Raw genomic sequence first — 27,951 nt, forward strand, 5'->3', positions numbered from 1 at the left:
GCGGCGGCGGAGGCGGCGCATCTGCCGGGCCGGAGGATGAGCGCGGCGGCGCCGGCCGAGGTGGAGGAGGCGGTGGCGCGGCGCTACGAGATCAAGCGGCGGCTGGGCAAGGGGGTCAGCGCGGGGAGGGGAGGGGGCGGGGGGCCCCCTCCTCTGCTCGGCCCCCCCTGCTCACCCCCCCTCCCGCGCAGGCCTACGGGATCGTGTGGAAGGCGACGGAGCGCCGGACGGGCGCCAGCGTGGCCGTCAAGAAGATCTTCGACGCCTTCCGCAACCGGACCGACGCTCAGGTGAGGGCCCACCTCCGGGGGGGGCGGGGGGGCGGGCCTCCCGCCGAGCCCCCCTCCGCCCACGCGCGAGCCTCGCCTCCGCTCTTGCCTTGCAGAGGACCTTCCGCGAGATCGCCTTCCTCCAGGTGAGGCCCCCGCGGGGGGAGGGAGGGGCGGGGGTCTCCCCTCCCCCTCCCCCTCCCGGCCGGCGGTTCAGGGGTCGGCCTGCTTGGTCAGTGGGGAGCGGCTCCGGGGGGGGGAGGGGGAGGGCGGCCTTCAGCTTCCCCTCCCTCTTTGCTCCCCTCCGCCCCCTTCTAAATTGCCCCGGGAAGCTGTTTTTTTCCCTTGAAAGGTTTGAAACGGTGGAAGAAGACGAGGGCCAGCGAGTCCTGCAAGTTCCTGGGCAAACTCCTTAAATGGGTGTTTAGGCCAGCCCTTTTTTTATTTATTTCTGTATGGATTTCAACAGTTTTGTAACAAATAACAGGTTATGTAAACAGTTGGCTCTCAGAGGACAGCGTATATAAAAATGACTTTTTATAAAAAACGTTTTTTCTTAGAAGGGCTCCCTTGGCTGGTCACTATTGAAAGGCGCCGGTTAAGGGTTTTTATTTCCGTTCTGCAAAAACCACAAGCTTCCTATTCGTTCCAGCTTGCAATCTTAATAATTTATTAAACTTTTACGCTGCCTGAATTTCAGTGAAATTGGGCCACTCACAACAAACGAAATTACAATAAAATCGATAAAAGATAAAGACAATTAAGGGCAAATGCCGTGAAGTGGGGGTGGGGGTCCCTTGCTGAGGGCCTGGGAAAATTTTGCACCGCGGCGTGGGCGGTGGGGCGGGGCAACTGATTCTCGGAGGAACCTCCTTCCAGAGAAGCGGACAAAAGGCGCTTCCAGGGCTCTGATATTGGGCACTCTTTAACTAAAGAAACCCCCAGGATGGATTCGGGACAGGTGGTTCCCCCAAGTAGCCAGGCCCTGTGCCACATTGAGTTGCCTCCGGAAGCAAACCCACAGTATATCTCTCGAAGCGGAAGTGTTACATGGGCACGTTGAGACATTACTGCTTATGCCACCACATTTTGGACCAGTTGAAGTTTCTGATCTTCAAGGGCAGCCCGATGTAGAGGGTGCTGCAGTATGCAAGGCGACTAGGGCACGAGTGACTCTCTGAACCGGTGCATGAAACAAGTTGTGCGAAGGCCTTCCTGGTCACAACTGACACCTGCTCTTCAAGCAGGAACTCTGAATCCAGGAAGACACCCCACCCCTAGATTGCATATCAGCTCAATTGGGGCAGAAACTTGGTGGTCTGCCTTGGCCAGCCTGGAGCCAAAAGATAAAATTAAAAGTATAGCCCTAAACTGGGAGGTGACCCCACCCAGGTTCAGGTAGGTGTTGAAAAGGAGGAAGAAAGTGGAATCCTGTGGCGCCCTACACAGCGGGTGCACAGGGAGTGATCTCCCCCCCCCAACCAACGCTACCTGGAGCCTGCCCTAGAGAACCCAGCTCAGAAGGGCAGGCTCCAGCATAGGCCAGGGCTGGCTTGGTCTTTTGTCTTGCAGGAATTTGGAGGGCATCCAAACATCATTCAGCTCCTGAACGTCATCCGGGCTCAGAATGACAAGGACATTTACCTGGTTTTCGAATCCATGGGTGAGCTCTTCCCAGCTTCCCATGAGAGAGGGAGGGAGGGAGGGAGGGAGGCAGGCAGCCAGCCAACACCACAGAAGCCTGTCCAGCTGGATTCAAATCCTAGAAGTTTGCTTGTTTTTAACTATTGATTGCATTTTCTTTTTTCCCTTTTTTTAAATAAAGATTTTATTAGGTTTTTTTTCTTACATGTGTTAGTTTTTCAACCAGTGTGCAGTCTGGGTTCAAAAGCGCTAATACATAGTCAAATCCTAATCTTTAGTTCTCTCCTCTAGCCATTTGTAGAATGACTCCCAGGTTTGGTAGTGTTCTGTTTCTTCTTCATCTTTCAGTCTCATAGTTAATCTGTCCATCTCTGTGCATTCCAATATTTTTTTAATTACTTCTTCTTCTGGTGGTACTCCTTCATTTTTCCAGTATTGCACGAAGGCTATTCTTGCTGCTGTTGTAATGTGTAGAACCAAATATAAACTTTGTTTATTAATCTTTTCTGGTATCATACCAAATAGAAAAAGTTCAGGATTAAATTCTACATGTTCTCCCAACATTTTTTCTAACCAGGTATGTATTTTTTTTCCAATAAGCCTTTGCTTTACCACATGTCCACCAGATACGATAATACGTGCCTGAGTTAGACTCCATTTTCATTTACAGTTATTTACATTGCTGTAAACACTTTGGAAGGCTTGTTTTCCTGAAAGGTGGGATATAAAATAATTGTAATAAATGAGTAAAATTCTAGGAACTAGTCAGTTGCCAGGAATTAATACTGCCTCAAAGGCAGCAAATAAATAAAAGCAAATTTGTAAATGCCATTTCAAATAAAAGCTTGAATGGAAGATAAACCTGTGGAGGTGACTTGCAACACAAGGGTCTTAGGATGGTTTTAATTGTTCAGCAGTTTACAGAGTTATTTCAGAGTAATGAAAATGTGTTAATAACGGAAGCATATAGAAAAATCTTTTAGCGGGTTAGGGTTTATAATGGGAGATTATGCTCTGCCAATAGGGAATCCTGAAAATTAAAGCCCAATGTCACATCCCACAGTGTTTGTGATATATTCTGTTCAAACAATGCCAGTGATGTGTTTTGGTCTGCAGCCACCCTCGGAACAAGGGCTACACATTCATTGCTGCTTTCGTTTTTCAGAGACAGACTTGCATGCAGTGATCAAGAAGGGAAATTTACTGAAAGACATTCATAAGTGCTACATCCTGTACCAGCTCTTGAAAGCCACCAAATTTATCCACTCAGGAAATGTTATTCACAGGGACCAAAAGGTATTTATTTTATTTATCAAATTTTAGGCCCTGACTCTAGTTCCTTGATGACTAGGCACTTACAAATAAAAAGACAAAGGACTTAAAAAACAAGACACGGGTGACCAGATGAACAGAACATCAGCCATAAACAGCCATAACTAAAGGAGATCCACAACCACACTGTCCCCAAGGCCCTAGAGGACAACCAGGCCTTTAATAATTTCCTAAAAGTCATAATGTAGAGGTCGTAGTAATCTGGGAGATACGCTTCCAGGGGGCAATTGTAAGTGGGCTTCCTGGATACCTCAAGATGATGCTTTTTGTATTTAATCAGTGGGACCCAGAGTGTATCTGCCCTGGTTGCCTGATTGTGCTGACTGACAGACAGACAGAGGCAAATGGAGATAAACAGTCCCGCAGACAGTCAGGTATTCTGCCAGGAAGGGTCTTATGCACAAGGAACAGAAACTGTAATTCTGTTGGAAACCATCTGGTATCCAGAATAATGGGAGTCATGCACACGTAAGGCAGCCATCCCACCACCGCCTGCGTTTCTGTGCTCTGGACCACCAATAGGCTGAGGCTTCCGAATGAGCAGCCCCACTTAATCGTGAGGTGACCAGGGCAGAAGTGGCTGCCTGAAGGCCTGCTGGGCCAGAAAAGGCCACAATCGATGGCACAGATGTGCTTGTGTTGAGGCCATTTTAGGCGCAGCTTCTACCCGTTCTTTGAGGAGTAGCTGAGAGTGCTTAAGTTTAATTGCAATTCTTGAATGGGGAAGTGCAGCCCCACTGGCAGTTGATAGTGAAATACTTCCAGACCTTGGTAGCCTTAGTAGTAGACACGGCCACCTGGCATGATGAACCCTATTCCTCTCCATCCAGCCCTGCATAGCTTCCGGGCACTTGGTTAGGATTTTGGCCACATCCCTTGGGCAGCCACACAGTTTCACTTCTCATCCGAGCCTTTCCAAAGATTTCACCCAAAGGCTTTGTGTGTGTGTTGAGGGGAAGGGGAGGCAGCATCAAAGCCTGAGCAAATGACCCGGGGCCTGATCACTCACCACCTGGCCACACCGCCGAGCGAAGGTAGCTGGGGAGAAATGGGAAGAAATGCCACAGAGCAGCCTAGCCTCAGCCCCTACAGCTGACCCAGAAGGATGCCACGGCCACCGGCATCAGGTGGCCTGGGGAGAGCAAAGAGCACCAGGAGGGACATCAGACCGTGAACTAGCATGACCAACGTCATTTCTATACTAAATCCTGGCTTGAAACCTGATTGATCTGGATTCTGATCATCTGTTTCCTCCGGACTCTTCTGAAGCGGAAGCCCAGGTGCCCTCGCTCTGCCACCTTCCCTGAAATGGGACTTTTGGGGGTGAGGAGGTGCCACAGCCTCCTTTAATGATTCCTATTTAGGTAAAAAAAAGTCTTAAATTAATGAAATTAAGTGAGGACAAAGCGGGGACTGGATTATCCTAACCGTGACCATCCTTCTTCCAGGCACGTCATTTACTTACTGTATTTCTACATTTCCTTCACTGGATTGTATAGTTTATAGTTTAAGTATGAGGTCAATTAAATTGAGAGAACGTAATCAGCCAGACTGTGTCATGGTGAAGGCATCAGGCTAGAAACTGGGGTTCTGTGAGTTCTAGTCCTGCCTTTAGCATGAAAGCCATCTGAGTGGGCCGGCCATCCACTCTCAGCCCTAGGAAGGAGGCAGTGGCAAACAACTTCTGAAAAATCTTCTCAAGAAAAGCCATCTGAGTGGGCCGGCCATCCACTCTCAGCCCTAGGAAGGAGGCAATGGCAAACAACTTCTGAAAAATCTTCTCAAGAAAATTGCAGGGACTTGTCCAGGTAGTCTCGAGAATCTGACACAGTTGAATGGAACGAAAAAAACAAAAGCCAGCCCTAGGTCTTGGGGTGAGTTCCATGAACCATTTCATGGCTAAACCCTAGCTTCATACCAGAAGGAAGGAAAACTTTGGCCTGGGGTAATGGGCTCCAGGGGAGTATGGGTGTGTGTGTGTGTGTGTGTGCGCGCACCGGCAATGGAGATTAGGTGGGGCTATCTATTGCAGACATGCTCCCCTCTAACATAAGCACCATTATCTTGCATGCACGGTCTCTAGAAAATTCACTCATCGCTTGGCGTGATAAGCAGGCCTTATAAAAGGAAGATTTTTAAAGCCTCACACTGGACAAGGAATTATTATTTTAAGGGGAAAGGGCTAGGCATGTTCTCCACCCTGCATTGAGGCCTTAAAATACATTTCTTTTATTAACTGGAAAGTGTTCTGGAGGAGAAGCTCCCATCTCTGATCACCGCTATTCCAAGAGAAGAGCGCTTCCCTTTTTTATCTGCTTTTAGTAGAATCGGGCATAGCCGGATGCCGGTGGGTTGAGTGATTTGATGGGTGTGCGAGTCCCTCCCTCACCGTTCCTCTTTTCATCACCCTTCGCTTCCAGCCTTCCAACATCTTGCTGGACAGAGACTGCTTTGTGAAGTTGTGTGACTTTGGACTGGCTCGTTCCCTGGGCCAAATCGAAAAAGATGAAGGCAACCCTGCACTTACGGAGTATGTTGCTACTCGCTGGTACCGAGCCCCTGAGATCCTGCTTGCGTCAAAATGGTAAGGAGTGGACCCCACGTGAACCGGAGGAGGAGGGAGGGTGGTTTTCTCCGGCTTTACTTTTCCTTCCCACCCAAAGTCCCAAACCTTTTTGAGAGCTTAAGGGGGACTAAGCAAGCTAGAGCCGCAGAATGAAGTTGTAGTTTGGGTTTCGTAACCAGATGCTTGTTAGATTATGACAGAAAGGAACTGTTCCCTGTAATCAGAGATTGCGGCTTCCTGGACTGACCATAGTTTGAAATTTGTACAAACCCTGAGGCAATTTGAGGGTTAGGGTTAGACATTAGAGAAGCAAACCGCATAGCAATCCTCCCCATTTTGAACCAGGAACAGCCTGGTTGCTTCCTTGGTTCAAAATATCTGGTTAGAGAGGAACTTGTGGATCCACCTGTCGCATCTGAAAAAGCTTTTTAAAAATGGAGACCTTCTCCGGTGCTTGGGCTGGAAGCAGGCTTTCCCGTCAGAGCTTCTGCCCCTTCTGGGCTTGTAGCTGCTGGAGGGTCTTTTATTTTTTCAGTTTTTCCATAATTAAAGGATAACTCAGGAGCCAATAAATTCAAATGAGGATTGGCAAAACACCTTTGGCCACTCTTAATGGTTGCACTCCCTTTTAAAAACTTTTTCCCCCCTTCTCCTGTAGTTGCAAAGATACAAGCTGTAAAGTGACAAGAGTTTCTTGGGTTGCTTTGTAAAGGGTGAGGCCTGGCGAGGGTCAGGATCTGAGTGCCATTGTTTCCCCTTCCCCTTTATTACGGGTTCATTTCCCAGGAAACTAACTTTCCTGGGTCAAGTTTTCCTTTTTGTGACCCAGGCCGTGTCCATGCGCACATGCCCTCTTTCTTTTTTCCTTCAGCGGGGCAGCAGATAGTTTGCCCCCCCCTCCGCCCCCACCCCTTCCTTTTTGCTATGCAGTAGCTTCCCACTCTTAAGCAAGACCAGCCGTGGCAGAAGTCTTATTTTCTGGTTTTGATACGCCTGTCTTCTCCCCCTTCTTCATCCCCTACATTCTTTCCCTCACGCTCCACCCCCTCCCCCCACACACAAATTGCCACCGATCTTTATCAGTGGGAAAGCTTAAAACAGCAATCTTTCTGAGAGGAACACATGCCCCCCCCCAAATCCAGGAGGTAGTGAATGAAAGCAAGAGAAATCACACATAGCAGCGGACCCATTTCTGTGACCCAAAGCACAGCTGGCTCTAGAACAACACAGAACCGGGTGAACGTCTGTCTGTGGCTGGCAGCCACGCTTGGCATCTGCTCCTGGCTTGGCAGGAGGCCGGGGAGGAGGAGGGAGGGAAAGGGTAGCGCAGCCTTGGGTGGGCTCTCTTGCTCTCAGTTGCACAATCCTTGCTTGTTGTGGATTTCCTCCCCCCCCCCCCCGCTCCATTTCTCCCTTGCCCTTCTCTAGTTTGCTTTCCAAATGGACCAATCTGCCTTTCTCAAAATGTCCCTGGGACAGAAGCGTCAAAGCTCCTCCCACTGTCACCTGCAGGTGGTGCCTTAAAAGGTGGCATTCACACCTGTTGCATGTGGGGAATCCTTATCTCTGCCGTGCCTGAATGATCTTGTGGGCCTTGCCTGTCAATCCGCTGCCCACTGAGACGGCCTTCGATCAGTCTCAGCAACTGTCCGTGGAGATTCTCAGTCATCCAGGTCATGAGGAGAAGTGAAATGTTTTCAAGGAAAGAAACCCCAAGAAACTCCAATTGCCTTTTGGAAAAGCGCTTTTGGGATAGTTTCAGCAAGATATCCAGCTCGGACAATGGGGGGGAGGAGGGGTGCTCCTCTTTGGGCCGGGGCTGGGGGTTCGCTCTCTCGGCACACAGAAGCCCGTCACTGAGGTGGTCTCACGCAAAAGGAGCTGAGGCAGGGGCTGCCCGGTGCAGGTGCAGAGTCGACCGCTTACCGTGCGTGCACTCAGTGCCTCGAGAGGGAAGGCCTGCAACGCCCTGGGATGTGATGGGTCAGGGCCTCTCTGGCAAGCCCCGATGAGCCATCAACTGCCAGAGTCAGACGCTGGGAGTGGCTGCGATCAGCAGTGACAGCAGCCCTGGGTGATTGATTTGGGTCAGATCTCTGGATGTCGGCATCCTGTCTGTGATATCAGAACTGCAGGAAAGCGCTCCCTTGACCCTGTTTGCAGGTAATACAGCCAACAGCTGAAGATGTTTCAAAATGAGTGATCCGTAGGTACAGGGTGTTACATGCAAATGCACCGTTTTATCACGTATGCCATTTTCCTAATTTCCTTATTAGGAGCAGGCAATGATTGATGTAAGTTAAAAGCACCTTATCCTTGATCATAAGTAATTGTTTCTAATTTGCTTCTTTGCCTGGGAATTGTACACAGCAGCAGTTTAAACAAATGCTACTGGTTTCTAATTCTTGTGTAGCCTATGCTTCCCACCCCCTATTCTCTTTGCTGCCAGCACTTTGTTTTGTACAACTTACCTGCTGTTATGACAGCTTCTGGCTGACTCTATTGTGCACCCGAACTGTGACTCAAGACATGTCCACTAAAGTTTGCTGATTTGGGATCCCACAATGTATATAACACTACCCCGCATGAGGAAAATGTAGACAGAAGATTTTCTCCTCCTCTCATAATGTTAGAACCTGGGCCAAGCATTTAAATTAAAAGCAAGGCTATGAGGACCGATAAAAGGAAGTTGCGGATTCTGGAATTTTTCTGCCATTGGGTGTGGAGATGAGCATCAATTCAAGGGTTTTAGAAAAAGAATGGACAGGCTCACATAGAGCGCTCATATCCTTGAACACTGGAAAAGCAGGCATGCCGGCACAAGACAGGCATTGCCTAGCTTGGCAGTAGCGTCTGTTGGAAGGAGCCCTGGGCGTTCTGGCAGGCCACAGATTAAACATTTGGCCTGTGAGGTGCCGAAGCTGCCGCTGAAGGACTCGGTGCGGTCTTGGGCTGCATCGAGGGAGGTGCAATGTGGAGATCCTGGGAAATGGCATTTCTGCTCTCAGCTCCGCTAATGAGACTGGCCTGGAACACTGGCCCAGTGCAAGGAGGAGGCCGAAGAACTAGAAAGACGGTGGAGAAGAGGGGCCTGGAGGCTAAATCTGTGGTGAAGGTTAGGGGAACAGGCTACTGGCCCAAAGAAGAGAAGGGCTGGGGTGAGGAGAGACGGCAGCATTCTTTCAAGGACTGCGGCAGGGAAGAGGTGTGGAGGGCAGGAGAAGGAAGAGCAGGTGGAAGCGTTACAGGTAAAGGTGGGGGGGGGTTCCTGACCCAAAGGGCCCTTCAGCAGTGGGGCAGGCTGCCTCTTGGAACGAAGGCAGCTCCGTTGCGGGAGGTTTTCAAGCAAGGGTTGGCAGCCACCTGACTGGAATAGTCTGAGGACTCCGGCCTTCGGCAGGGGGTTGGGCTACAGGACCTCTCACTGTGTGTTAGTTTACTACTCCCTGATCACAGCAATAACTGCTGGGCAGCTATAGTTGAAATTGGAGGCCAGACTTTTGCGTACATGTTTATTAAAAATTTTAAATTGTCTAATAGCAAAAGCTCTCTGTGCAATTTACAGAAATGGTTCTCCCGGTGGCTACTAGGAAGAAATGGAAGAAATCGCTTCCCTTCTGCCAAAGCGCCTTACAGGTTGGCTGGCCATTCCCTTCGAAGACACGGCCACCCCCGGAAGCGCCAGGGGGAGAGCGAGAGAGGCAGGCAGGGCTGGCGGAGAGGGTGAAAGGAAACGGAGGGGAGCTGTGCAGCCACACCTCAATTGAACGGATGGCTCGCAGGCAGGAGCCCCTCTTCTCTTCTTCCAAATTGGTATACAGGAGAGACTATGGGAGCTGCATAAGCCTCCAGCCAAACTGAGTGGCAAGGAACATTTTGGGAACGGGGAAGCAAATCAGGTAACTGTATAATTTTGGAATGATGGCAGCAATATACTAAAGCGTATCCTCAAAATCAGCGTAGAGAAATTATGCCGCTTGTGACCAAAAGACCCCCGTTTTCTCCACAGCCACCGTGTGATGCAATTTTTTGGACTACATGGGCCTTGGCCACATTCAGCCTCTGTATTCCTTATATAACAGTCACATTGTGAGTGCCAAAACATTTCTTTGTGCCCTAAATGAATGGCATGGCTGGCATTGGAGCTTGATTGCGGTGCCCAAACCAGAGCCGTTTCCAACAGCCGAAGCCGTTTCCCCAGGTTAATCAGATTAGGTGAACTCTTCTGCTACTTTTTCAGGGGAAAACCGGCCCCTCGTCCCATGCTCGGCACCAGGTGCACGTGGCCTTTGCGCTTTCCACACCGGGGGGGAGGAGGAGGAACGGGACTTTTGATCCCAGATGCCTTTTCTTCTTTCCCTGCAGTTACACCAAGGGGGTGGACATGTGGAGCATCGGCTGCATCTTGGGGGAGATGCTGCTGGGGAAGCCCCTGTTCCCAGGAACGTCAACCGTCAACCAGATAGAGCAGATCCTGCATGTTATTCCTCCCCCCAGCGCAGAAGGTAAGAAGGTCTCTCTCTCTCTCTCTCTCTCTCTCTCTCTCTCTCTCTCTCTCTCTCTGGCTCTCCCTCTCTCTCTGGCTCTCCCTCCCTAGATCTGAGGGGACAGGCAGGTGGAGCCATTCACAGCTCCCTTCTGGTGCGTTGTTGCATCGCCATCCCTTTGTTCCCTCCTCCTTTGCCGAAGGGAAACCGAAGGCTCCCCCCCACCAGAATCTCACCCGTTTCTGCTCTGAGGCGCCTTGTGGATGCCAAAGATTTTCTGCTGTTCCTCCTGCTGAGCCCAACTGGCGCACAGGCAGGCAGGGAGCTTCTGAGAGTTTTGCAAGCAGAGAGGGGAGTCCTGGGATGTGGGATTGATTTATTGAAGCTGGCGCTTCTGAAGAGCTTCCCATAACCCCCCATCCCACCCACCCCGACAGACTCTTGAGCAGCTTGGCCCTGGGCTCCAGTCCCCCCTTACAAGATGTCTACCTTCATCCTCAGCCAAGCTTTGGAAAGGAGGCAGAGTCTCCCTGGGATGGCCCACAGAGGCACCTTGCCCCTCCCCTTTCTGGCTGTCGTAGGTGTCGGCCTTCTGGATGGTTTGGGAGCTGATCCTAGTCTCAGCGTGGAAGGGAACCACAGCATTGGAAAGGAACACAGGTGACACCTAGTTCAGGCCCCTGCTAAGGCTGGAATTTGTGGAGACGTCGAGGGAGCTGAGAGCGTCCGTGGAGATCAGCAACCCAAACTTCCTGTTACCCCCTGGGTTTAGCGTAGCAGGAGGGGAGACGTCCACTAAACAAATCGCCACCCATTGGCCAAACCACCAGACTAGAGCACCACCTAGTGTCCCCTTTCTGCCCCCAACCACAGGGACAGTGTGCACCAGCCTCGTTTTGAAAAGGCTTCTGTGTCTGCGTCCCCAAGTGCAAAATAAGCCACCTTTCTGGGTCTGGAGGGCATGAGACGACCCGGATCTGAAAGAATCTAGCCCAGGTGGCTTGGATGGGGAGGGGTGCAGGGGGCTCACCTGAGCACAGTCCAAACCCAAAAGTGGAAGTGAAGAGGGGCCGCCTAAAAATGACCCCTGGGTCATCCCCTGGGTTCCCCCACACTTCAGTTGAATCGTAGCTTATTCGGCTTGGTTTTCTAGGTTTCAGCTCTCTCCTGCCCAGCCCACCCGGCCAGCGGGACTAGTTTGCAGCTCGGTGTGTGTCGTCCCGCAGACAGGGGAGCGCAGGAAAGGGTCAGGGAGGCCGAGAGCAGTGTGGCCGGTCTCCTTCAGCAGCCCTGGAGGAGCAGGTGGGAGAGGAAAGGAGGGGGGACCAGCCACCCCCTGAAGAATCCGATTAGTTTGCGCCCCTTCCTGAGACGCCCTGTCCCTCTCTGGTAAGCCCTCCCTCTTAAGTCCCCAGCTGTGCCCGGCCTCTCGCCAGGGAGTTGACCTCTAGGGCCTTGGTAACCCCAAGGACTCCGGGGCTTTCAGGTCAGAAGAGAAGGCGAACTGCCCGTCTGTTCAAGGTACCCACTGGAGGACGAGAAGACAAAAGAAGTCTGCAGGGAAATTTATTTGTACTTCCTGGATTTAGGTGCCGCTGAAGCCCCAAACTGCCCTCTCAGACGCCAGGCCCTGCTGGAAAATACAGAAAGGCTCTCCTCGGTGGTCCCTGAGACCCTGAGGGGATCTTCTGATCCGTTCCTTTGCTTTTCAGATGTGGAGGCCTTCCGTTCTGACTACCGAGTCTCCGTTATCAACCGTGTCAGCTCCCAGTAAGTGTTTTCTTTTGCTGAACGGATCGCAGTTCCCGAGGAGGCACCTCTGTCACCTCGGGGTGAAAGGCGGGCTGGGAGCTCTCTGTGGAGTGGAACTGCAGTGTGCTTCCTGTCCTGGCTGCAGGCCCCAGCTGACTCTGGAGGAGCTCTTGCCTGCCTCCACCCCTCCCCAGGCCCTGGACCTTCTGAAGCGGCTCTTGGTCTTCAACCCCGAGAAGCGGCTGACGGCAGAGGAGGCCCTGGAGCACCCTTACGTGCAAAGGTGAGAGCCCCCTGGGGCTTCGCTACGGCCGTCTGGTCTCTCAGACGGGCAAAGCCGTGTCCCAGCCTCCCTCGGACGGCCTTGTGCTCACCCGGCCTTCTCTCGGTAGGTTCCACTGTGCTGCCAAAGAGCCCGCTCTCGACCGCAGTGTGACCCTTCCTCTTGCTGACGACGTGCAGCTCTCGGTGGCTGAGTATCGCAATCGGGTTTATGAGGTAACCCCGCTGCCCCTGGCCCAGAGGGACCCTGAGGGGGCCTTCAGCTCCGCTCTTGGGAGATCCTTCATGGCCCAGAGAGCTGAAGGAAGAGGCGTGTCCCGAAGGTGTAGGAACCTTGGGAGAGAGTGACTATGACGCACTCAGGTTTACCTTAATGCAGGCAAGCATGACTGAACAAAGTCGGGCTGCTTTTCTAGAGTTTAAGAGCTGACTTCAACAAACTAAGAAAGAGACTAGAAAGGAGTCCACGGATGGAAATCCTGAAGGGGAAAACAGTTCAGGATGCTTAGGAAACCAAAAATGAGGTAACAAAGGCCCAAATAAAATATTGCAGAGAAAGAAATTGTGAGCAGCTTGGTTGCTCTCTCGCCAGCTGAGGATAGGCTTAAGATACAGAAGGATCTTGACAGACTTGTCCAACTGAATGAAATTCAATGGTGAAAAAAGTAAGGTTCTGCATTTAGGCAGGAAAAATCAAATGCACAGGTATAGTATAGGTGGTACCTTGCTTGACAGTAGTAACTGTGAGAGGGATCTCGGAGTCCTAGTGGACAATCACTTCAATATGAGCCAGCCGTGTGCTGCAGCTGCATTAACAGAGGGAGAGAATCAAGATCGCGTGAAGTACTAATACCACTTTACAATGCCTTGGTAAGGCCACACCTGGAATACTGCATCCAGTTTTGGTCACCACGATGTAAAAAAGATGTCGAGACTCTAGAAAGGGTACAGAGAAGAGCAACAAAGATGATTAGGGGGCTGGAGGCTAAAACATATAGGGAACGGTTGCTGGAATTGGGTCTGTCCAGTTTAATGAAGAGAAGGACGAGGGGGGACATGATAACAGTCTTCCAGTATCTCAGGGGTTGCCCCAAAGAAGAGGGAGTCAAGCTATTCTCCAAAACGCCCAAAGGTAGGACAAGAGGCAACAGATGGAAACTAATCAAGGAGAGAAGTAACCTAGAACTAAGGAGAAATTTGGAACAACCTGCCTGCATGAGCTGTGAATGCTCCAACACTGGAAGTTTTTAAGAAGAGACTGGACAGGCATTTGTCTGAAATGGTATAAGGTTTCCTGCCTGAGCAGGGAGTTGGACTAGAAGACCTCAAAGGTCCCTTCCAACTCTATTATTGTTGTTATTGCTATTATAAAAATGACAATAAATGGAAAGAGAGGCTTGTAAATAGAGCAGAATTCCAGCAAACAATAGTCTGAGTTTGCAAGGACAGTCTGGAAGGCTCAAAGTAAACTTTCAACAAATGCCAAAGTAAAAACAAAGTTTCTTATAAATAAACCTACAAAGGCTTCTATATAAGGAGCAAGAGGCCTTTTGAAGATGAGGACTAGGGAGGACATGATAACTGTCTTCCAGCAGTGTGAGGGGCTGTCAGAGAGAAGAGGAGGTTGACGCAGAAGCCTTCAGGACAAATAGTAATGCCTGGAAGCTTGTTAAAGAGATAAGGAGAAATTTTCTGACAGTGAGAACAATGAATCAATGGAACATCTTGCCCCCAGTGCTCTGCACTGGAGGTTTTCAAAAATAGACTGGACATCCGTTTGACTGTGATGGTATAAGGCACGGGTAGGCAACCTCGGCTCCTTTATGACTCATGGACTTCAATGAGTCACAAAAGAGCCGGGGTTGCCTACCCCTGGTATAAGGTATCCTGCCTCGAGCAGGGGTTTGGGCTAGAAGACCTCTGACGTCCCTTCCAGCCTATGATTTTATGTTCTCTGTTCTACATACAAATGGTGCCATTAGTCTTAATGAGAAAGAGCTCCTTCTGCCTGAAATTTGGGCGAGTCAGTTAAATGTAGACAATTATACACGTCACTACAAAATTCCCTGTGTACGTGCCAAGAAGCTCTTTTACCCAGCATAGTTTGAATTTGCTCTATTGCTGATGGAAACGATGCCATTGCTGTGGCCACATCAGAACAGAAGTCTGTCCATGCAGTGTCACAGGCAAACAGGGATGGTCCATAACAGAAGAGTTGGAGGGGATCTTGGAGGTCTTCTAGTCCAACCCCCTGCTGAAGCAGGAGAAATTATGTCATTCTGGACAAATGGCTGTCCAGTCTCTTAAAAACCTCCATAAAGACCAGGTGAGAGGTGTGTGTGTGTGTGGGGGGGAATATAGCTCTGACCCTGCCTGTCATTCACAGAGTGCACGAAAAGAGGGGGCTGGGAAGTTTTTCAAAGGACTAAAAGGAAGCTTTTGGGTGAATCAGGCTGGGAAGCCATCCATAGTTAGTGTTTTCCTCACTGGCTGGATTCTGCTTAAAAGGAATTTTTCCCCTTCCCCTTCTCCTCCCGCTTTCAAATTTCCAGTGCAAGTTTTAGTCCTCCCTGTCATGTTGCCTTGGCTCCTTTGGCCACAAAAGGAAATTCCGAGTCCCTCCCTCCCTCCCTTCTCTCTCTCTCCCTTCCAGTTGATCTTGGGATGGAAGGCCAGCAGCCAAGCACAGAAGCAACAGCCCCTCCATCGAGGTCATCTTCTGTCTGGTTCCTCGGAGGCCAGTTCCCCTCCTGGAGCCCGCTGCCTGATGCAGGGAAGGACACCGCCTCTTCCATCCCATGGGTCACCTCCACCTCTTGCGGCAGCTTCCCAGCAGAGAGCAAATGAGGCAAGAAACCCAAAGCCAAAGTTGAGCTCCACAGTCTGCATTCCTACAGTTAATGCAGCTGCCCAAAGTAAGTGCGTTCTCCTTGCAAAGGTACACTAAAATTTTGCAAGAATCTGCCTTCCTGCCACAAATGAATACATGTTTCCGTGGGTAGATTAATTACATTCCAAGATGTCCCAAAGTCCTTCTTCAAAAGGCAACTGGACTTCATTTTTTCCTTGAAGATGTTTCACTTCTCATCCAAGAAACTTCTTCAGTTTTGACTAAATGGTGGGGAATGGAAGGATTTATATTCCTTGCAGTCATCTGGTCATTAGTACTCTTTCTGAGAGTTATTGAGGCCACTTGGAGGCTTATGTGTGCCCTCAGGGTCACCTGAATAGTGCAAATGGGTGTGGAGCCTTCTTGGAACTGCTGAAAGGACTGTGTTGTAAACAGGAGATAGGTGGTGTCGGATCCCTCCCCCTCTGCTGAGAGAGGGCTGTTCAGTTTTAATGTAGATGGCTTCTTTGACCCCTCTTTCAAACCAGGGGTCCTCTCTGTCCAAAATGTGGACTTTACTGTCTTTGAAAGAGTGGCCTTTATCTTTCAAATGAAGATGGATTGCTGAATCTTGTCCTGTTGGGTTTGTTCTCCTGTGTTGTGCCATGTGTTTATGAAGTTGTTATTTTATTTCTGCAATGTACAGATGTGCACATGGCTCACTTCATTGTACTGCATACACCACATTGCTCAGTTTGTGTCTGGGTGTTTTATCCTTGGGGTGGAAAAGCTTCTGCCTTAGTGTATTTTGGGGGTTAAAGTGTGAATGTATATTGTGCTGGTTGAAAATCCTCCTGAGCTCTTCAGATATTCCTGCAATGCATGGCATGACAATGTTGCTTCATTTATTGTCGTCTTTGTCTGTTACGGAGGACAGGGTCTTTCTTTGGATTCAATGAAGGCCCACTCAGGATAGCTTCCTCTTTTTCTTTTCCATCTTTGCTGGTAGGCAAATGTTCAGCCCGGTGGTGTAGGGGTCCGATCACTCCCATTTTGTGCTCCAATGGGTGGTGAAAATAAAAATGTAGATACTGAACTCTCTCTCTCTGTGCGTGTGTATGGGGGGGGGTGTTATTCTGTAAACTTCAGTGTTAAGGATTCCATCTTCCTTAACGTGTACTGCACAGTCCAGGAATGCCAAACTGCAGCTGCCAACACGGTGCTAGGCTGCATTAACAGAGGGATAGAATCAAGATCACGTGAAGTGTTAATGCCACTTTACAATGCCTTGGTAAGGCCACACTTGGAACACTGCATCCAGTTTTGGTCACCACGATGTAAAAAAGATGTTGAGACTCTAGAAAGGGTACAGAGAAGAGCAACAAAGATGATTGGAGGACTGGAGGCTAAAACATATAGGGAACGGTTGCTGGAATTGGGTATGTGTAGTTTAATGAAGAGAAGGACGAGGGGTGGCATGATAGCAGTGTTCCAGTATCTCAGGGGCTGCCCCAAAGAAGAGGGAGTCAAGCTATTCTCCAAAGCACCAGAAGGCAGGACAAGGAGCAATGGATGGAAACTCATCAAGGAGAGAAGCAACCTAGGACTAAGGAGAAACTTCCTGACAGTTAGAACAATTAACCAGTGGAACAACCTGCCTGCAGAAGCTGTGAATGCTCCAACACTGGAAGTTTTTAAGAAGAGACTGGACAGCCATTTGCCTGAAATGGTATAGGGCAGACATGTCAAAACTCACAACGTCATGTGATATTGCACAACGTATCGGAACAGTTTTGCCATTGTCAGCAATCGGGTAGGTGCGGCTTCCTTGTGACGTGTCTGGCCCGTGGGCCAGCAGTTTGACACCCCTGGTATAGGGCTTGCTGCCTGAGCAGGGGGTTGGACTAGGTCAGGGCTTTTCAAACTTTTTACCCATTGTACCACTTTTAGGATATGGCAGCATCCAAGTACCACCAGCTGCCTAGCAAGGTGTCAAAAACTTGATCAAAAAAAAAAAAGGAAAAATGTGATGAAGTACAGGTAGTCCTCGACTTACAACAGTTTGCTTAGTGACTGTTTGAAGTTACAATGGCACTGAAAAAAGTGCCCCCCCCAAGCCACAGCCGAGCAAGACACCTGCCTGCCCACCCAATGGCGCTCATCCTCCTGTCCGAGGTTTTCATTGTTGTGAGCATTTCTGTTGAGGATTGGCAGCGGGGGTGGGGTGGGGGGGTGTTTGGTTTTTATTCTCCCCCGTCTGCTGGGTGGTTGCAGCAGGTTTTGCTCACTTCACATGACCCTGGGAGGCTGTGACCGTCATAAATAGGAATCAGTTGCCAAGCATCTGAATGTAAATCACAAGACCCTGGAGATGCTGCTACATTCCAGCTGATTGGAGCTTCTTCTGGGCTCAGAAGCGCCAGGATCAGCGCCAAGCTCCAGCTGGAGCCTGGCGCTGATCCTGATGCTTCTGCTGAGCCCTGACAGCCCCGAAGAAGCGCTGATCCTGGCGCTTCTGCTGAGCCCTGACAGCCCTGCAGCTCCAGCCATCTCTCGCTCAGGCTTGTGCGGTGCTGCCACAGGTTCAGCTCATTCCCTTCCCCCGCTACCATTTTTCTAGGATGGTCGCGTACCACCTGCCAGGTGCCAATGTCCCACAGGTGGTACCTGTATCACTGGTTGAAAAGCCCTACTACTACTACTACTACTACTACTACTACTATTACTATTATGATTATTATGATTATTATGATTATTATTATTAATTATTATTATTATTTTCCTTAACATCTTCCCAAGTGAACTTAATGTATCTGTCCACAGAGTTGATGTGTTTGGTGAAGCTTCCAATTCCTGTGCTTGAGTCTTGACCCGGGTGTCTCATCCACATATCTGTGCCAGTGGAGTGGGTGGAGTTCCTGTGAAGGAGTTTAGGGGTTTGGTTTCTACGTCTTCGATGTAGAGATTGGCCACAATGGGGGACGCAGCCGTGTTTTTGCCTGTAGAAACCTTCACTGTATTTAAAATAGGGAGTGGTCAGGCAGAAGTCCAGCGTGGCACATAGGTGGCTGGGCTGAGGTTGGTTCTGCCGCCTAATGTGCCGCCTTGCAGCAGCCGTTTCTTCTCCAGCGTGACAGCTCCGGTTCTTGGAATGCAGCCGAAGGACGCGGGCTGTGCTACAAGGGTTAGTAGGCACTGGGCAGCCCTGTGAGAATGAGATGGTCAGTGAAGAGTGGTGGCAGGCGGGGGGAAAACTGTCTTTGTGTCCAGTTGTTTTGGCCTGCAATACCCTATAGCGCCATCCTGAGGGGAGGAGTTGAAACAGCTTTATGTCCAGGATGTGAGGGGTCTGCGGATAACTTCTCAGCCATCCTTGATTTAAGGATTTCAATTCAGGTAGTCCTCACCTAGCAATTCCAATTGTTAAATCGGGGATGTGCACCAGCTTTGATGGGGCACTCTCAGAGATTCCCCGCAAGAAATGGGCAAAGGCAGGACAAATGCTACCTGATTTAATTTAACATCCATTAACGACAGATTCAACTTCTTCATAGGTGACGGAGACGGCATTGGTCGCACTGGTGAATGATCTCTGGAGGGCTAGGGACAGGGGTTGCTCCTCTGTCCTGGTCCTATTAGATCTCTCAGCGGCTTTTGATACCATCGACCATGGTATCCTGCTGCGGCGTCTCAGGGGGTTGGGAGTGGGAGGCACCGTTCTACGGTGGTTCTCCTCCTACCTCCGGGGCCGCTCGCAGTCGGTGTTGACAGGAGGGCAGAGATCCGCCCCGAGGTCTCTCATTTGTGGAGTTCCTCAGGGGTCGGTTCTCTCACCTCTCCTGTTCAACATCTACATGAAGCCGCTGGGCGAGATCATTCGTGGTTTTGGGGTGGGGTATCACCAGTATGCTGATGATACCCAACTTTTTCTTTCCACCCCGAACCAACCCAGTGATGCCCTCTCCGTGATGTCCCGGTGCCTGGAGGCGGTTCAGGTCTGGATGGGGAGAAACAGGCTTCGTCTCAATCCCGCCAAGACCGAGTGGCTGTGCATATCGGCGTCTCGGGTTAACCATGTTATTCCACCTCTAATGATGGGGGGTGAGGTGTTACCCCCCGTTGATAGGGCTCGCAACTTGGGCGTCCTCCTGGATTCACGGCTCAATTTTGAAGATCACATAGGAGCCGTGACCAGGGGGGCTTTTGCACAGGTTCGCCTGGTGCGCCAGTTGCGTCCCTATGTGGACCGAGACGCCCTACGCACAGTCACTCATGCGCTTGTGACCTCCCGTTTGGACTACTGTAACGCTCTCTACATGGGGCTGCCCTTGAAGACCACTCGGAGGCTTCAACTGGTGCAGAATGCGGCCGCGCGAGTTGTAATGGGGGTTTCCCGATACTCCCATGTAACACCTCTACTCCGCGAGCTGCATTGGCTTCCGGTTGCCCTCCGGGTGAAATTCAAGGTGCTGGTTATCACCTATAAAGCCCTACATGGCCTGGGTCCGGGATATTTGAGGGAACACCTGCTGCCGGCATCAAACGCCCTTCGCCCAGTGCGCTCCCACAGGGAGGGTCTGCTCAGGGTTCCGCCGGTGAGAGATTGCCGGCAGGTGACACCCAGGGATAGGGCCTTCTCAGTGGGGGCGCCTGCCCTCTGGAACCAGCTGCCGGTGGAGCTGAGGATTGCCCCCGACCTCCGATCATTCCGCCGGGGCCTGAAGACCTGGCTCTTTCAGCTCTCGGGCCCAGACTGAGGAGGAATTTTTAATTAGGGGTTCTTTTTAACTGACTACAGGGTTAATTTAATACTTTTTAATTTGTTCTTAATTTTTGTATTTTGGATTTTTAATTCCCTGTAAACCGCCCTGAGTCCTCAGGGAATAGGGCGGTATATAAATATAACTAAATAAATAAAATAAATAAATAGTTACCCTGCTTGTTCTCTCTGGCACATAACGGTTCCAATTTACTGACCACTTTGTAAGTGCTCCGGGAGCTGCACCCGTGATCGCTGGAGACCGTAGAACCTCAGGTTGTCTATACCTGCCTGCGATTTGCCCAACTTTCCCTTTTTCATGTTTCTCCCCTTTCCAAAGAGTTCCTGCCTGCTGACAACGTGGTGACAGGTCCGCCTCCCTCTGGCCTTCGGCAGCATCGGAGAGCAGCAGGCACATCCGCTCTTTGGGACGTGAGTTGCTCCGCCTTTTGCCCTTGCTGATGCAGACCTTGCAGGACTGCAGGCGTCCACCCGGACCCCAGGAGCTCCTGGTCCTTTCCAGTTGCCGGGCTGGCACACGCTTCACCCGAGGTGATCCTGGCTCCTTCCCATTTTGATTCCAGAGTGCTGCCAGGTTTTCCTCTTTTCCCTGTTCTCGGCTGGTAGCAAATGTTCGGAGGGGCTTCCAAGAAGGGGGCCCAGTGCTTCCTACGTGCTGCATCCTGGAAGGGCCTCCCCCGCACAGCCATGCGTGCGTTTGCGTAGCCCTCTGTCCCCCCTTCCTCTTGGGCTGCAGAGAGACTGAGGAGCTCTGCCTCACAAAAGGGGCCGTGTACATAAGACCCACGGCACACAGCTGTTCCACGGGGGGTGCGCGCGTGTGTTTCTCTGGAAGGAGCCCCCAGCTCTTAGCCCGCCTGAGGGCAAAACGATCCCTGCGTTGCTGACAATCAGCTTTCAGGTGTTTCCGGCTCTTTGTCTGTCCCTCTGACTTTTCCCCTCTCGTCCCTGTTCCGGTGGGGCTGCCTTTGGTTTCCTTTAAGCTGGGTGGTGCTGGGGGAGTTGTGTGAGGCCAGTTGTGTTTCAGAGTCATGCAGTCTCCTTCTCTCTGCGATCTGCCCCAGCAGGTGCCGAAGGGGCCGGGAGCGGCAGGCCAGGCCACGTCCCCCTGCAAGCCTCTTTCCTTGCTCAGCCAGGCTCAGGAAGCGGCCCTCCACCAGCATCTGATGAGGAAGGGGGCTGTTCCCAGCAGGGCTGCCACTGGGCTGGTGAGTGAAGCTTGGCCTGACCCACAATCCTGGGCTTGGCTGCCTTCCAGCTGGAGGGCTCCCCTGGGACAACCCAGCTTCACTTTCCCTGGCCGGGAAAAGCTGAGAGGCAGGCAGGGGTGGGGGGGCCCTGGGGTGGGGAAATCCCTCCCTCCCTCCCTGTGCGGTGGTTGTGTGGGATCAGTGGGGGAGGGAGGGCGCTACGTTCCCCCCTTGAGCTCCTGGAAGAATGCAGGATGTGATTCTGCTAATCAGCGTAATGATCCTGGCCTGCTCTTCCAATTGTCCGCCTTTTGAGAGCCTGCCCCAGTCCACCCCTTCGATTCACCCCAAAACTCCCCTCTTTGCTCTTGGCAGAACCCCGAATCCCACGGCAGGGAAGAGCCTCCTTTGTTTCTGAAGCCCTGCAGGAAAATGTTCCAGGTTACAGCAAACGTCGGAATAGCTGGTGACCCCAAGGCCCACCTGGGCAGCTACTCCCAGTCCTACGGGACCATCTGCAAGTCTGCCCTTCAGAATCTGCCTCTCTCGGGCGCTGCTCGCCCAGCGCTCGCCCCCAGCCCCCAGGAGCTCTGAGCGTGGCCTCTGGTCGCCTGCAGCAAGGAGGCGAGCCGGCCTCCTCCCTCCCTCCCTCGCTCAGCACCACTCGGTGGCTTCTCTCATGAGAGGAGGAAGCGCGGGGCAGTCTGAGCCTTTGCCTGGTTCCAGCCAAGTGGCGGGGTTTTTTTTTTAACGCCGTGGCTAGCCGACCTGTGTGTTGGGCACTGTCACAACCAAATAAAGCCTCCCTTCCGTTTTATTCTGAGATAAAACACTTTTCTACACGGAGTGAAGTCAGCAGCGCCTGTTCTTTACTCAGGGTAGGCTGGGTTTCGAGCCCCGGGCACTGGCTGGTCCCTGGCTGTTGGAGTCCTTGCCCATCTGGGGAGACCTCCGCTCTCTGCTTCCAAGGACCTTTTCTGAAGAGCTCAGCTGTGCTCTCCCTCCCTTCCCACCTGATCCTGCAGGAGGCCCTCCGGGAGGCCCACGGGAGGCTGGGAGGGGATCCCAAAGCAGGCGGGGGTGGGGCGTTTAGCCAGGGGGGCCATTTCCTCGATAATGCCACTGCTGCGCCCGACTGGCACCTGCATGGGAATCGACACTGGGCACGGTGGAAAGAAGTGAGGCTGCATTTGCCCACTTGTCTGCCTGGGTCCAGGTTTGGAAAATGGGCTGCAGAGAAAGTGGCACATTCCCCAAACCATGCCTGTGTGACTGCTGCCCCTCCTTCCTTCCTGGCCCTGCGACCGGCCCTGTGTTCCCAGGGTCTGCAGACCAGCATCGGGGACTTTTCGTAAAAAGCTTGGGAAAGGGCTCAGAAGCCGAGCGAAGGACGCTCCTTCCCCTACTTTGACCTAGAGACTCCTACAGCAGGGCGGGGTCGTATAGGCCCAAGCCCAGCGCTGCCTTCGGTCTGGGAACGGGGTGGAGGCCGTTTAGACCCATCCAGCATGGGAGAGGCTATCATCTCTCTGGGCCATGGTCTCCGGTGCTCAGTTGCCGAAGTCGTATTTCCTGATGGCTAGGTTGCCTTGGGGTCTTTTTTTGGGCCCAAAGAACACTCGGAAATCATGGCAGGATAGACCATTGCTGTCACCTCTGCAGCCAGCCAGAAACGGGGCCCCTTCAGCTGAGAGGCCAGAGTGCACTTCATTGGGGGGGGGTGCTAGGGGGGGGATGCTGAAGTTTTGGCAAGGAGGAAAAGGGATCCCAGATGGTCCCGGTCTCAGGAGAGATGGAAATTGGGAAGAGAAGTGTTGAGACAAACCTCCCCCACCTTCCTACAAACTGGGTGTCTTTAGCCTAAAGAAGGGAAGGGCAGAGTTGTTCCTGAGGAGGAGGAGACTTACAGAGGGAGATCCAAATTCAAAATGAAGATCAGAATGGGACAATTCACAGCCAACTTGCCCTGGCTGTCTCACACCGCGTGACTCGCTGCAGGACAAACTCGCCATGGAACAATTCAGTGCAAGATAATCAAGAGAGGAACAAGTGAATTGTGGACTCCATACTTTGGCTTACCCCAACCTTGAGGACTTCTAACTTGAGAAGTAATAGCAATAGCACTTAGAGTTATATACCGCTTCATAGTGCTTTGCAGCCCTCTCTAAGCAGTTTACGGTCAGCATGTTGCCCCCTCCCAACAATCTGGCTCCTCATTTTATTGATCTCAGAAGGATGGAAGGCTGAGTCAACGTTGAGCCGGTCAGGATCGAACCCCTGGCAGTCAGCAGTGTGCTAGCCTGCAATGCTGCCTTCTAATCACTGCGCTGCCACCAGGGCTCATAGTGGTGAGAAGGTTCAAACCTAAAGTATGACAAGGCCCGCTGCAATTTATGGTCCCTCTCTTGAGTTATCCAGCGTTGAATTGTGTTACGGTGAGTTGGCCAAGGCGAGTTGGCCACAGTGAGCTGTCCTTAGCCCTCTGGAGATGATGGAGGTGCTCCATCATCCGTGTCTGAGAAAGGGTTCTTGGAAACTTGGCGGTCCATTTTTATAACATGCACTTTCCAAATGCAGGAAAGAGAAGCAATTTACTTTGGAGATGCTGGATCTGGCAGAGTGTCTGGCATCTGATCGGCTTCTTAAAACTTGCACCATGTGTTTGTCTACCATCACGTATTTATCTGCGACATCTTTCTTTCTTCCTCCAAAATGTAGTCCCAAATGATGGAAGTTTTAAAAATAACATTTATTTTAACATTGGTTCCAGTGACCCCTTTCACTAGGCAATTTGGCAGGGAAACTTGCAATAAAAGCACGGACCAATATAACCCCAGAACACTTAGAACCGAACAAACAGCCATAAAATACTATATTGCTGATACCTGCCGCTCCCAAAGGTAAGAGTGGCCCTGCCTGTGGGTGTCAGCTCAGCCTCGCTAGCACGAGCCTCACGGGCTTGTGCCGCTGTCTCTGTAGAAGAGAGCCACCTGGCTCCTCGCCGTGGGGAAGGCACCTGTGGCTGGCTGCAGAGGCCAGGCGAGAGAGAGAGAGAGAGAGCCCTCGGCATGGGGCCTTCAAGTGCTGAGCGTGGGGAAGGGAGGCGCAGCCATCCTTTCTGGCTGGCAGCTGCTTGAGAAGGGCTTGGATCCCTGCGCCACCAGCAGGCTGACCCTTGGAGAGGAAGGCGAGGCACGCTTGCCCTTGGCTGGCTGGGTGCATCGAAAGCTGCTGCCGGGAGTGATGACCTGGCGAGACCCACGCTGCTGCTGCAGCCAGGAGCGCCTGCGTGCGAGGTCTTGCCTGCACTGGTGTTCTTGAAAAAGGCGGTGCTGCTGCTCCTGCAAGTGTCTCAGAAAAGCCTTCAGCGTTTGGGCTTGCTTAATGAGGCCAAGAAGCTCATTCTGCAGGCTCCAATTGTCGGCTTTCACTTGCTTGGTGTGCTGGATGAGGCTGCGTACAGCCGCCTCCTCTGCCAGCTTGGCCAGAATTTGGACCTTCTGCTGAGCATTCATCTCATACTCGGCCGCCTGGTGAAGGAACCGGCTCTTGACTCTGTGCATCTGCTCTGCGTGCTGAATTTTGGTGATCAGCAGCTCCTTCTCCAGCTCCCGTATCTGGGTCAGATGTCGAAGCTGCAGATCCTGCCAGGGCTGCAGCTCGGCCACTTCCCTGTTCAGGAGGAAAAGCTTGTTTTCCAGCTCCATGAGCTGGCGCCTCACCTCCCTCTCTCTCTCGGCACACTGGGCAGCCACTTCTGCTTTCTGCTTCTGGATCTGAGAGAGGTCGGACCGATTCTGGTCATTCAGGGAAATGATGGCATTCTGACAACGGACGGTTCTCCGGGTTAAGTAAGAGAGGTAGACCTTGCTGGCCTCTCGGACCTGCTGGGCTTCCTTGTCCAAGTACTCGTTTTCCGACTGGAAGTGCCGCAGCCGCTGAGAGTAAATGACGACGTGTTCGGAGAGGATGTCGAGTTCCTTCTGCAAGCGCTGCTCCTTCTCACTCACAAAAGGTGCAGCGCCCGAAGGGCCCACAGCCCCGTCCTTGCCTTTGCTTTTCTTCCCTTTGGGCTTTTTCTTCGGGGCCATCTTCGTTAGGCCAAAGGGTGGAACTTCAGATGCTGTTGAAACAAAAGAGTGAGAATGGCAAACCGTCACATCTGTAACCACATCTAGAGATTCGCAGTAACAAAGTTTTCAGAGCTCCCTTGGGGGGGAGCGGTTGAGTTGCATTGTGTCTTGCCCCACCAAATTATGGGTTCTGCCTTGCAGCAAAACAGACAAACTCACAAAAATTCCTCAACAACTTCTCTGAACCTGTTCTAATTTCTCTGGATCATTCTTAAAACATGGCATTCAGAACTGAACACAGTACTGAAGTTATTTAACTCAGAAGCTACAATACTGTGAGTTAAGGTGGGTGGAGGAGCAAAGTAGCTAAGCCCTTGCTGATTGGACCCTCTTTGCTTTTAAACTGCCAGAGGCTGCTGGGAAAAGCTACAATACTGTGAGCTAAGGTGGGTGGAGGAGCAAAATAGTGGCCCGCGTGCCGTGAATCATATAACTAAAAATCAAAAATAGTGGTTTCATCTCAGCATGTCTGGCTTAGTTCAGTGCAACACTTGTTTTGCAGCTGTCTTTCGCAGCACTCTTTTCAAACTGGGAAAATGTCCTATCTGTACACAAATCACTAGTCTACAAGGACAGATTATTTATCTAGGGTCTGTAATCTGTGCTCTTCAGGCAGAAATTAGGTGTTCAGCTCAGCCCTTCTACTCTACTGAGCCTCCGTGCTATCAGCCCCCTCTACCGCAAAGATCCTGCAGGAGAAGGGCAGTGTGGACAACCGTGGGATCTGGCAGGGTGAGAGCTGTGAACCATAAACCCAAAGCTTTCGCTGTGTCCATGCATAACAGATAGAGTGCCCTTCCTGACTTTAATAGGGACACTAAGGAAACAGGTCAATTTAGTTGTGATGATAACTCAAATAAGCAGGGGACCATGGTCCGAGATGAACTTGTTTTTGACAGGGAGAAGTGCGAATCAGGTATTACACATCAGTCATGCAAGAAAAGAAAGGTACCCAAAAAGAGAAGCCACCTTCTGGTTGGTGATTCAATTATAAGGGATGTAAATTTAGGAAATGATACAGAGGTTTCAAAAGGGGTCAGGTGTCTTCCAGGTGCTACTGCCAGTAGGGACAAGAAGTGTATTTTCAAAATAGTCAACAATGCCAGCATTGAGTGTGATGTGGATGCTATTGTACGTCTTGGCACTATCTGTCCTAAAAGGATGTACTCTGTGTGCAGAATGATTTCCAGAGCTTGGGACAGGAACTCAGCAGAATAGGTTGTAGGCTCACTTTTTCAGAGGTCTTACCAGTGTATAAGGAGCAAAATGGAAAAGGCCAGCGTATAGCAGAATTTAATATGTGGCTAAAGGAGTGGTGTAAAGGAGAAGGCTTTGGTTATATTGCTACTGCTAAGCTTGTAAGCCGCCCTGAGTCTTTGGAGAAGGGTGGGATATAAATGGAATTAAAATAAAAATATATATATTAGTCACGATGTCTGTAGCTGGTCCAATGAAAAAATGTACAAAAGAGATGGTCTGCATCCATCCAAGAAAGGGACTGAGTTACTTGGCAATAAATTCACAGCTTTTCTGGAGGAACATTTAAACTAAACCATGGGACAGTGAGTTAATTGATACAGAACATCACTGTCCCCAGCAATCTAAGAAAATAGGGGAAGTCAGGCACCACACAAGTTATGTAGCAAGTAAACACAGGGTCAGTCATAAAGGACTCAAATGTCTATACATCAATGCACAGAGTATGAACAGTAAGCAGGGTGAACTAGAAATTCAGGTAAATGAGGGCGGATATGATATTGTTGCCATTATGGAAACATGGTGAGAAGAAACCCACAAATGGAACACACAGCTAGAGCAATTTAAATTATTTAAAAGAAACACTTAACAAAAGAGGAGGTGGAGTTGCTCTATATATAAGAAATAACTTTATAGAAATAGAGCACAACAATGATGAAAACTGTAAATTTGAATGCATTTGGGTCAGTATAAAAGGGGGGAAAATGACATTGCCATAGGTGTATACTATAGGCTGCCCAACCAAGCAGAGGAAATAGATGAACCTTTTGCTAGTCAGCTAACTAAGGTATGTAGGAAGCACATCACGATAGTAATGGGGGACTTTAATTACCCTGATATCAACTGGGAGACAAACTGCACCAAGTGGAAAATCAAACAGATTCCTGACAAACTTTCTCTCCCAAAAAGTAAAGAAGGGAACTAGGGGATTAGCCATATTGGATTTAATTCTCACAAACAGAGATGAAATGATAGAAAGTGTCAAAGCAACAGGAACCTTGGGGGGAAATGATTATGCAATATTGGAATTCAACATTATGGAAGCACAAGCAGTTGAACACAGCCAAACTAGAGTCTTGGACTTTAAAAGAGCTAATTTCCATAAACTTAGAGAGACCTTGGGAAGAATTCCATGGATGAGAATCCTAAAGGGGAAAACAACTCAAGAAGCTTGGGAAATTTTGAAAAGTGAGCTAATAAAGGCCCAGTCTAGCTCAATACCAACAAAGAATAACAGCTCTCAAAAGAAACCAGCATGGCTGCATAAAGAGCTCTCTGATAAATTGAAAGATAAAAAGGACATGTATAAGAAGTGGAAAGAGGGGCACATAACTAAGGCAGAATATCAGCAAATAGCCCGTACCTGCAAAGATGAAGTGAGGGAAGCTAAGGCTCAAAATGAACTAAGGCTTGCGACCAAAGTCAAAAA

General features: G+C 50.6%; 2 protein-coding genes across 5 annotated transcripts; one reads left to right on the forward strand and one right to left on the reverse strand.

Annotated features, from left to right (window-relative positions):
• Positions 1-21,978, forward strand: MAPK15 (mitogen-activated protein kinase 15). Of its 4 annotated transcripts, XM_083360563.1 has the most exons (15): positions 1-114; positions 192-290; positions 386-415; positions 1,842-1,932; positions 3,079-3,209; positions 5,666-5,829; positions 10,177-10,316; positions 12,011-12,068; positions 12,196-12,333; positions 12,443-12,548; positions 14,986-15,247; positions 20,262-20,353; positions 21,007-21,150; positions 21,508-21,739; positions 21,787-21,978. In XM_083360563.1, the coding sequence occupies exons 1-14, from the start codon at positions 37-39 to the stop codon at positions 21,724-21,726; spliced, it is 1,752 nt and encodes a 583-aa protein (XP_083216689.1). In that variant the 5' UTR covers positions 1-36; the 3' UTR covers positions 21,727-21,739; positions 21,787-21,978. The 4 variants fall into 4 exon arrangements, 3 of the variants coding, with proteins under 3 accessions (XP_083216689.1, XP_083216688.1, XP_083216690.1); XM_083360562.1 differs by having other exon boundaries at positions 21,508-21,978; XM_083360564.1 differs by having other exon boundaries at positions 21,010-21,150; positions 21,508-21,978.
• A 2,231-nt stretch (positions 21,979-24,209) lies between these two features.
• CCDC166 (coiled-coil domain containing 166) lies at positions 24,210-27,403 on the reverse strand (the record flags this gene model as incomplete). The annotated part of the gene is made up of 1 exon (XM_083360362.1): positions 24,210-27,403. Exon 1 carries the CDS (start codon positions 25,221-25,223, stop codon positions 24,210-24,212), a length of 1,014 nt encoding a protein of 337 aa, XP_083216488.1. The 5' UTR covers positions 25,224-27,403.
• Between the last annotated feature and the right edge of the window lie 548 nt (positions 27,404-27,951).

The sequence above is a fragment of the Vipera ursinii genome, assembly GCF_947247035.1.
Source record: "Vipera ursinii genome assembly, chromosome: 3".
Taxonomy (NCBI): Eukaryota; Metazoa; Chordata; class Lepidosauria; order Squamata; family Viperidae; genus Vipera; species Vipera ursinii.

What these genes read in the sequence shown, in the direction of transcription:
- MAPK15 (XM_083360562.1), top strand. Translation starts at nt 37, where the DNA reads ATGAGCGCGGCGGCGCCGGCCGAGGTGGAGGAGGCGGTGGCGCGGCGC. An exon ending in AGTTAATGCAGCTGCCCAAA is followed by an intron (nt 15,248 to 20,261) that starts GTAAGTGCGTTC and finishes CCCTTTCCAAAG; the next exon opens with AGTTCCTGCCTGCTGACAAC. An exon ending in GCAGGGCTGCCACTGGGCTG is followed by an intron (nt 21,151 to 21,507) that starts GTGAGTGAAGCT and finishes TGCTCTTGGCAG; the next exon opens with AACCCCGAATCCCACGGCAG.